We start from the raw sequence: 10,665 nt of genomic DNA, 5'->3' as shown, positions 1-10,665 counted from the left end.
TCCAAATGATGCCTCGACTGCGTTGACACACTACATTACCCAGAAAGCAGGGTTCTGTCATACGTCAACTGCAATCACGGTTGTATCTCCAACATGGCGTCGCTGGGAAGGAGGCGCGGTGTCCCAGTAAGCAGGGAGAGGTCAGTTACTCCACATCTTGGTCATTAAACGAAAATGTTTTAATAAGATGCATTGTTTCGTAGCGGACACCATTCGCGGGAACCCGAACATGCGTGTCGTTTTGGATTCAAAGTTAAAAGCCAAAACGACAAGTCGGAATTTTATCCCATGGTTAGCTAACGTTAGCTGGCTAACGTGCACAGTTAGCTAACGTTAGCAAGGAAACAAACTAGCAGCTCATGTGATGTTTTGGTTATTTCACACCAAGCGATTACCGGTGGGAAAAGTTTCGTTTAGCCGTGCATGGGTACCAATGCTGATGTTATATGCCACTGCTCTCATGCTACACAATCCTGGCAGAGCTAACAATTTTGTCCGCGGTGTTTGTCGACCTGTTCTCAAAGTAAAACGGTCTTCAACTTAGCTGCCCAGTACTCCAACTTTGTACCATGAGAGTTAGCTAATGCTATATAACCGACGCTCAGGTACATTGTGTCCCGTACATGTTGATCTTAAAATTATTTGCATTATTAGTCGATGCTCCGTCAGGTTTTTAACCCCTTAAGCAAATGCCCTGCTGTCTTGAGGCAGGATAAACTTATGGTTTATCTATTTATTTGTTAAGGTTTGGTTGTCAACATGCAATAGGAGGCCTCAGATAATTGGCACTGATGCACACATGTTTACTTGTCATGTCTAAAGGTGACTTACAAATAAACGGACACATTAGTTTACAGGGGTGTTAGGACCGTATATATGAGACGATCTATAATAGATTTAACAATTTACAATATTAAAGCATTGTAGGGTACTTTTGAGTTACTCCATATCATGCCTTCTTATTCAGGCATTTTTTGACAGCAGTTGACCTCTAAAAACTTGTGAGAGTTTGGTCATTTAAAAATTTTATAATCGGTGTAAAACATGTGGCGTCCAATGACTCATCAAACCAAGGCCTACACATGTGAAATAATTGGTATTAAAACGTGGAGTCACATATAGTGAAGACACATAAAAGACAACAAGTTCAAATGGGCTTCAAAATGTTGTAAATCTGCTCATGCTCACTCATCACATTTTACATTCTATATTCCAAACTTTTCTTCATGAATGCATAATTTCAATGCCATCATGTCCTGGGAATTGTATATAATGTAGTTATGTCATGTAGTTAGTTCAGTACCATGGATTACTGGTTAATAGCAGCAGATTGACAATACATCCTATATTGAACATTTTCAGCCGAAGATATCATATGTGCCTCTTTTTTATTTTAATGTTTTTATTTACATAAATAAAATACAGGATTTATGTGCAACTGTTGCAGATTATTTGTTATGGTAGTGAGACATGTGTTTTGGTTTGGTAAACAGTTTGGACATTTTATTGACAAACCCTTTTTGTCTTAGCTTTTCTAGACAAATGTTATTCACAGATTCATGAAAAATGGGCAGGTTGGTGTTAAACATTAGGCAAACCATTCTTATATTGAGTCTTTTTACACTGCTCTCCATCCTTTCTCAAACATTCTTTGCTGGTGTTTCTGTCTCCCCACAGGGGAGTGATGGCAGCGACAGACTGCTACATTGTGCACGAGATCTACAACGGGGAGAATGCGCAGGACCAGTTTGAGTATGAGCTGGAGCAGGCACTGGAGGCCCAGTATAAATACATTGTTATCGAGCCCACACGCATCGGAGATGAGACGGCCCGATGGATTACCGTGGGCAACTGCCTGCACAAGACGGCCGTGTTGTCGGGCGCCGCTTGCCTCCTGACGCCACTTTCACTGCCTCCTGAATACTCGCGCTATGTGGCGCTGCCCGCTGGTGCCCTCAGTGTGGCCTGCTCCGCCCTTTATGGGATTTCATGGCAATTTGACCCCTGCTGCAAGTATCAGGTGGAATACGACAGCCAAAAACTCTCGCGGCTGCCCCTGCATACGCTCACCTCCTCGACGCCCGTGGTATTGGTACGCAGGGATGACGTCCACAGAAAGAGACTCCATAATACGATAGCACTGGCTGCCCTGGCGTATTGCGCCAAGAAGATCTACGAACTCTATGCGGTATGAGTGCACTCTGAAGAGGGTTTAAGAACCAACAGAAAAAAGGAAAAAACAAACAAAAAAAGAACCTATTCACCCCCAGATGTAAGAAAAGTGGAAGTCACGATCAGGCCCAGCATTAAGCTCCACACATGTAGTGGGTGCTTCCATTTTGAACTTTGATCAGAGGGATATAGTTAAAACTAGACGGAATTGTTTTTTCCCTTACGTTTCCTTTACTTCCATGTGACAACAACAGCACACTTATCTCTGTAGTACCCTTGCGTCTTCTGCCCTTCGCCCTCCACCTGCATCCTTGACACACAACATGCTAGTGCACGAGGGTATGACAGCAGCTCCTCTGGAGTGAATTGTATTGACTTGAAACGGACCATCATGATTTGAGTACCAAGCTCTTTCCCCTTTCTCTCGTAGTTTTACTGTACCCCTTTCTTGCTGATCAGTACATCATCCTTTCATTAAACATTAGGATATTTCAAACTCACTTTTCTGTATTTTATTTGACTTTTTTCATTAAATGGATTCTATGTGATGTCCTAAAAAGCGTAAATACCCGCAACTTATTTGAAATTGTGTCTTGTTCATGTAGAATTTCTTGTTAAAAGAGTGCAAGTCAGATCTTATGTGACAATGCTGTGGGTCAATGTCCTTATTGGACAAAATACTAACATTTGGAAAGTCACACTTCACACATGTTTCTAATAATGTATATTGTATTACAATGAAGCCAAACTATCACAATTGAAATTTAAATATAGACACTATTTGACACTACAGATAAAAATTACACAGCAAATTCTAAATACATAATTTCTTGCATTTATTTTTCCAATGGTGCTTGTTATGAGCTGCTGTCTTTAAAAATTTGGGGACCCGGGAGATTAAAATAAGCAAAAATAAGTATGGATGAAGTGGAGGATAAGTGGAATAAAGTGGAATTCAGATGTGAATTGGGTGAATGTTACGAGTCACACTAATTGCTTTACAGACACTGATTTAAAAGTAAGTCTTGTTTAAATGTCCTTATTTAAATGACTCCACAAACACTTTTATTTCTTTGACAGCAGGACATTAGCAAATTAAAACCTTTTATGGTACATCTGTTCATTAAGAGTTTCCTGAAGAGAATTTCATGTAAATCCCTGAAGAGCTCTATTAAACAATGTATCAGAAATGAATTACATCTGTGAAATTGCTTCAAGGTTTCTAAATGTTGGAGGTGTTTAAGTAAGTAGTGTGATCACACAAGTGAACAGACAGCTGTGACTTTTAGCAGTCAATCACAAAAATGTATAAGTTTTGCCTTTCCCTCATCACAATATTTTGTCAATTTCTGACATGAACAGGGAAGCTATAATATGTTTCACATTGGTTTAAACTGAAGAGTGTTGATTGAGTTGTTGATGAAACTTTTGACATTGATAAATATCAAACTATTATCCTGAAATGTGGAACAGGCTGCTTTTTATTTAAATTTTTTTAAAATCAGTAAATGGTGCTTCCATTGGTCAATTGTATAGTTTTTTTAATAATTGTGCTCAGTGTATGAAAGCACCTGCCAGCAGCTCGTACAACTGAGGCCCTGGCTGCTGGTTGTTGGCTGATGAAATTCAGTTAGACACATTGAGCTGCAACCTCAGCCTTCATTCAGATTAGCTTTGTGTTGGACCTGGTAAATGACACAGTGTTCTGCAGCCTGTACATTTCCCGTGTCATTTTGAAATTGTGTAGAATACATTTATGCATACAGAGTATGCAAAACCATACAAGATACCTTTACAGGATGAGCAGAGACATCAATACTGAAGCAGAGGGATGAGTACGTTGACGAATGGCCTGAAAAAGCCTCTTTAGATTGCTGATTTGTGACCTGAGCAGAGTAATTATCTGTCATCTGACACTAGTGCTGGTCCAAACAAGTTTGGCTGATTGATGACTGTATGTTTATTAACTATTTTAAGGGCTGCTGACTTAGTTCAGGTAGCACTGGGATGTTGACAGTTATGGTGAAAGCTAGCCCCTTCTCCAGTTATTACCATGCCTTTGCTATCCCTTTACGTTTTCAGATGGCTGAAGGAAAAAAGGTCTGAGGTCCCCTTATTATGCACACATTAGACACGGGGTGGCCAGTTTTCCCCTGGGATAGTCAAAACTGAAACTTAATGGTAGGTCACAGGCCAAAAGTAAACATCTATTGTGTGCAAAATTTCTAAATGGTACTAGAATCCCAAGTTCCGTTAATTAATAGTTAGGGATCCTACAAATTAGTAGTAGTACAAATTAGTCTATATATTAATATATATACACACATATATATGTGCGTGTGTGTGTATATATGTGTATATACTCTATATACACTATATTGCCAAAAGTATTGGCTCACCTGCCTTGACTCGCATATGAATTTAAGTGACATCCCATTCTTAATCCATAGGGTTTAGTATGACGTCGGTCCACTCTTTGCAGCTATAATAGCTTCAACTCTTCTGGGAATGCTTTCCACAAGGTTTAGGAGTGTTTAATGGGAATTTTTGACCATTCTTCCAGAGGCGCATTTGTGAGGTCACACACTGATGTTGGATGGGAAGGCCTGGCTCTCAGTCTCCGCTCTAATTCATCCCAAAGGTGTTCTCTTGGGTTGAGGTCAGGACTCTGTGCAGGCCAGTCAAGTTCATCCACACCAAACTCTCTCATCCATGTCTTTATGGACCTTGCTTTGTGCACTGGTACACAGTCATGTTGGAACAGGAAGGGGCCATCCCCAAACTGTTCCCACAAAGTTGGGAGCATGGAACTGTCCAACAACTCTTGGTATGCTGAAGCTTTCAGAGTTCCTTTCACTGGAACTAAGGGGCCCAGCCCAGCTCCTGAAAAACAACCCCACACCATAATCCCCCCTTTACACTAGGTACAATGCAGTCAGACAAGTACTGTTCTCTGGCAACCGCCAAACCCAGACTCGTCCGTCAGATTGCCAGATGGAGAAGTGCGATTCATCACTCCAGTGAACGTGTCTCCACTGCTCTAGAGTCCAGTGGTGGCGTGCTTTACACCACTGCATCCGACACTTTGCATTGCACTTACTGATGTATGGCTGGGATGCAGCTGCTCGGCCATGGAAACCCATTCCATGAAGCTCTTTACGCACTGTTCTTAAACTAATCTGAAGGCCACATGAAGTCTGGAGGTCTGTAGCGATTGACTCTTCAGAAAGTTGGCGACCTCTTCGCACTATGCACCTCAGCATCCACTGACCCCGCTCCTTCATTTTACGTGGCCTACAACTTCGTGGCTGAGTTGATGTCGTTCCCAATCGCTTTCACTTTGTTATAATACCACTGACAGTTGACTGTGGAATATTTAGGAGCGAGGAAATTTCACGACTGGACTTGCTGCACAGGTGGCATCCTATCACAGTACCACGCTGGAATTCACTGAGCTCCTCAGAGCGACCCATTCTTTCACAAGTGTTTGTAGAAACAGTTGCATGCCTAGGTGCTTGCTTTTATATACCTGTGGCCATGGCAGTGATTGGACACCTGATTTCAATTATTTGGATGGGTGAGTGAATAACTTTGGCAATATAGGCTAGTGTATATCATGACCTCAGTTGTACCAACTGGTTAAATTATGGGAGCCTTCAACTCCCATAATTCCTAGCGGGCAGCACAACCGGTAGTCCCCCTAGAAACACACTCCGGTCGGACGGTTCCCCGAGAGAAGACCCCGGAACTGTTCATATCACCGATTCACGCTGCTGTGTTGTAAAGCAAGACAGCAACTCAGGTGAGTTTGACTGTAGACGAACACTAGAATATGTATTATTAGTGTATTACAGCGTGGAAGCTAGCTAGCGATAGCATTAGCGTCCCCAGCCATCTACTTTAGCTAGCTTTCCTAGTCAGTGCACACCAAGCTCTTTGTGTTTCTCATTTCTAAGTGAATGTTTTAACGTTGTTCTGACCCAGTCTGTATATATTATGTGCTCTTGTGAAATGTGCAAGTAGCCGTCATTATCATCATCGTTACTACACCAGGTTGGCGTCACTTAAGATTCTCAATGTTAACATGCCCTCATGAAACACACAAAGTGAATTCAGCCTCAGTAGTTAAAGTGATTCAGAGAAAAGCACATTTTCCTAATAAATAGGTAGATTAATTCAGCATAGTGCTCCAAAATATCGTCAAATCAGATCCAATCTATAATCTGCTTAATCTGTGGTGTGAATATGGAGAGTATGCACAGTATTTTTCCAGTGTCCCATTTCACTTTGGTCAATATCCAGTTGCATTGTAATCACTATCAATTAGATAATATGCACTATTAGCCACTATTATTATGCTATAAATTGACTAAATTCCATATTATTTTCACTTTGAGTTTCCTCCTTTATACGATTTTCTTGATACTTCTATCCTAAACAGTTCATCTCAGTTGTGTGTCTGTCTGTCTGTCTGTCTGTGTGTGTGCTCATGATATGGTTATACTTGTCACTGTTGCCATGCTGGTTGTTTGTGCTGTGCTTTGGAGACAGGACAAGTGGAAGAGGCTTAACTAAATGCACTGGACATTAAAAATCCCTTTAGCATGGGGGGCTTGAAGGCTTATGGAACACACAAGTCAAGGTCGCTCCACCGGGCTTGTCCAAAGCCCCTTTTTGGTTTTTGCATCCAAATATGGTTCTTGCTCACGAAACTAGTTTATGAACCAAAGAATAATGCTGCAACAAGCAGTTGTTTGTTGGTCAAAATAAAATATCCATTATTTTCTAAATGATAAATCATTAAGCCTATAAAACTGTAAAAGATAATGAAAAAGTGTGTTGTGTTGAGATTACCTACTTAGATTATGTTCAGATAATAAAATCCCAAAGTGTGACTTCTCTGCAATGAATGGATGTGAATTTTGTAATATCGCTCTTCTCTCCGTAAATCAATTGTTTCAACTTGTGTCTGCAGGAAGCTCGCGCGGAGCAAAGAGGGTGATTGTCAGCCATGGAGCGCGTCATGGGCGGAGGAGTGCTTCAGCTGGTTTTAGCGTGTGCGGGGGTCCTGCTGCTTTATCGAATACTTGCCCGCCTCAGACCAGGAGCGGCTCTGCAGGATGCCGTGGTGGTCATCACAGGGGCCAGCTCTGGACTGGGGAAAGGTTGGCGTTCTGCTGATTTCTTCTCTTCTCCTCAGCTTAGATGAAGATGCTCTCTACAAATCACATCACACTGATATGCAGACATCCCCTTTGAGTTGGGCAGTAGTTGGATAACTTTAATTAACATGTGTCTTGTCGTCGTGCAAGTGCTTGATAGTCACCATGAACAAGAGGTGCGTTTTCTGTGTTGTAGAGTGTGCACGGGTCTTCCACGCCGCGGGGGCTCGCCTGGTGCTGTGTGGACGAGATGCAGCCCGCCTGCAGCAGGTGGTCGAGGAGCTGACAGCGAGTTCAACGGCTTCACAGCGGCAGGTGTGTATGCTGCTGAGATTTACCCACTAGATTCCCTGCTCTGTGTCCCTCTGTCGTATATTATTTTGTCTGAAATTCAGTATTTGAAGTTAAAAAAAGCTTTTTCGCAGCTCTTTCTTTTATTTTTAAGCTCCAATTATCACAGAACAGTTTGAATACAGGCATACAGAGATGGTTGTATCTGATAATGACTGTGAGGTGTGAAATAACTCTTCTGTTCTGTTCAACCACCAGACTTACACTCCCAGCACGGTTGTCTTTGACCTGGCTGACACAGACACAGTGGACAGAGCTGCAGAGGAGATCCTGAAGTGTTATGGACAAGTGGATGTCCTCATCAACAATGCTGGAATCAGCTACCGTGGCAATATACTGGATACCCACGTTTCAGTTCAGCGAGATGTTATGGAAACAAATTACTTTGGACCCATTGCTCTCACTCAAGGTGAGTGAGGAGTGCGGCCTGCACTTTTTGATGCCATATCTGAGTAGCATATGACATAAAAAAAGTCAGAAATGAGAGCTAGATTGTCATGGCCATTTTTTTAGATCTCTTAGGAGATGAACACTGTTTTACATCTGCCGCAGTTCCTCCACCTACTAATTCTTCTTTCTTCCCTTCACAGCTCTCCTGCCCTCAATGGTTCGCCGGCGCAGTGGTCACATTGTGGTCATCAGCAGTGTCCAGGGCAAGATAGCCATTCCCTACAGATCAGCTTGTAAGTTGTTTTTCCCCATTTAATTAAAGCAAACAAATACTGAAGAGCTCTTTCAATCTGTGGGGTCGATTGGAGATGAAGCAGGACTCTGTTTTATACACACTGTGTTCAGACGCAGCTTCTAAGCACGCCACCCAGGCCTATTTCGACTGCTTACGGGCTGAAATCGAGCGCCATCGGATTCCAGTGACTGTGATCAGCCCGGGGTACATCCGAACCAACCTGTCGGTCAACGCTGTAACTGGAGACGGCTCCAAGTATGGAGGTGAGGTTAATTCGAATTGGTGGTGAAACAAGTGTGGCTGCATTCAGAGGCAGGGGTTTTTCAACTCACTGGTGTGTGAATCGGGGTACTGGTTTTTCTGGTCTCTGCTAGCATTGCAAGTAAACAGTTACTATGGCTGAACAAGCAAAGAAAGGATTGCTGACTACAGAAACAAGTGTGAATCCATGGATGTCATAGATGACACTGTTTGGATCCTCATAGAGTGAGGTCCAAAAACATACCTGCATTTACCGCTTTGGTGCCACCCTGTTACTTAAAGACTTTAAGGGGATGCAGAAGGACAAGTATGAAGAAGATAAAAAATAATAAAGTTAAACAATACAGCATACACTTTAAACACTTTTCTGTATTATAGTCGACCTACTGACTTCCCTGTGTTATTGATGCTACGTGTTTCCTGTTTCAGTTTTGGATAAAACCACAGCGACAGGTCGTGATCCGCAGGAAGTGGCTCTGGCCGTTCTGAAGGCTGTCCGCCAGAGGAGCAAAGATGTTGTTTTGGCAGGACCTCTGCCCAGTCTAGCCATCTACCTCCGCACACTGTGGCCTGCGCTCTTCTTCAAACTCATGTCCTCTCGCGCTCGCAAAGAGCAGAAACCTAAAGAAGAGTGACGCAGCAGCAGAAGAATAAGAGGCTCTGAAAAGGAGGCATGTTAGATGCACACGGACCGAAACAGGAAACTGACTGCTTTACATGGAGGCCAAATGGACAGGAGATGTTGATCTCTTAAGCTAGTACCACTTCTCTAATAACACATGCTTGCAGTGTTACTTGTATAGCCTCCGAAACACAGCAGAGACCTTTGCATTGTAAGGCTGTCGCAGTGATTAACTTTAAAATGTGGGACCTGCAAATGTGTTTTACTAACAAGATTAAAAACTGTTCGGTTGTGAGCATGTAATGCCGTTGAATTGACGTGACACCTTTACATGAATTTGGATTACAAATAAAATGCTCAAGCTGTTATCTATAAGAGTGTTAATGTTTAACCTGTTACTTAGCTGTTAGAGGTCCAGTGTGGAGGATGTAGGTATGGCGGAGATGCAGATATTTGTGTCAAATAAAAACAAACCTTTTTTTAAAAAAAAAGATGCTCTGTGGCAGAAATGGAATATAACATTGCAAATGTTTTAATTTGGGTAAAGTCACATGAAACTAAGCTTTTCTGTTAGTCCTCTCCCATGGAGTGCACAATGTTTCTACAGTAGCCTAGAACAGACAAACCAAACATTTTGCAGCAGCCCCTGCAGGGAATGGGGAGATCAGGGTTGTTCAGTTGATTGTGATCTATAACCTCAATGATAAGATGCCACCAAATCCTCCACAATGGTCCTTTAAATAATCAGGTTTGGGTCATTTTATCTATTATTTTCCTCTCACTGTCCCATTCATGAATATCTTCTTAAAAGCCTGTAGCCTCACATTTTAAGGAGAGAACAAGAGATGAGATTTATTTGTTAATATTAAAATGTACTGCTGTCCATGTGGACGATGTGAACAGCAGACATAAGTGTACGAGTACAACTTACAGGATGCAGGATTTTATGAAGGTATCGTAAATGTTGTTTCAGCAAAGGGTCTACCCACAACACTGATGATTACAAAAAAACACTTTACACCAACCATTGTCTTTCTTAGAGATTTGGTAGAGCACCTGTTATGTGTCTGCATCATCTGTACAATGTGGCATAGAGATGACACTGCTGAAAATGATTTAAAATAAAATGCTTTTTATACATGTGGAGGAAGGAAACACTGCTAATCTCTGACTAGAAAAAAAACATTATTAATCATAAGTTTGATTTCCTGTTTGAGCCCAGCAGCCTACAACTGTCATCACAATGTTTCCATCCTGTATATTACTGTCCAGTCAATTAAATGTGTTAATGTGTTATTTTAATTGGTGAGCATTTATTTTCTTTAATGGGGACAATCAGGAATTCAGTATGAGGTTAGCGGAGTTGTTTGTAAGAACCCAAAGGCCTCAAATAACATTGTAAAAATGTTCAT

The 10,665-nt window shown here is 41.8% G+C and overlaps 2 protein-coding genes across 2 annotated transcripts; both read left to right on the top strand.

Moving 5' to 3' along the window:
- Positions 1 to 3,366, top strand: tmem11 (transmembrane protein 11). The gene is made up of 2 exons (XM_030408894.1): positions 1 to 140; positions 1,678 to 3,366. Exons 1-2 carry the CDS (start codon positions 94 to 96, stop codon positions 2,192 to 2,194), a joined length of 564 nt encoding a protein of 187 aa, XP_030264754.1. The 5' UTR covers positions 1 to 93; the 3' UTR covers positions 2,195 to 3,366.
- A 2,470-nt stretch (positions 3,367 to 5,836) lies between these two features.
- Positions 5,837 to 10,555, top strand: dhrs7b (dehydrogenase/reductase (SDR family) member 7B). Its single transcript, XM_030407741.1, has 7 exons — positions 5,837 to 5,974; positions 7,148 to 7,337; positions 7,531 to 7,649; positions 7,884 to 8,094; positions 8,276 to 8,368; positions 8,481 to 8,633; positions 9,061 to 10,555. The coding sequence occupies exons 2-7, from the start codon at positions 7,184 to 7,186 to the stop codon at positions 9,264 to 9,266; spliced, it is 936 nt and encodes a 311-aa protein (XP_030263601.1). The 5' UTR covers positions 5,837 to 5,974; positions 7,148 to 7,183; the 3' UTR covers positions 9,267 to 10,555.
- The last annotated feature ends 110 nt before the right edge of the window (positions 10,556 to 10,665 follow it).

The sequence above is a fragment of the Sparus aurata genome, chromosome 23, assembly GCF_900880675.1.
Source record: "Sparus aurata chromosome 23, fSpaAur1.1, whole genome shotgun sequence".
Taxonomy (NCBI): Eukaryota; Metazoa; Chordata; class Actinopteri; order Spariformes; family Sparidae; genus Sparus; species Sparus aurata.
The sequence above is the reverse complement of the archived record's forward strand: the minus strand, read 5'-3'. Positions and strand labels throughout refer to the sequence as shown.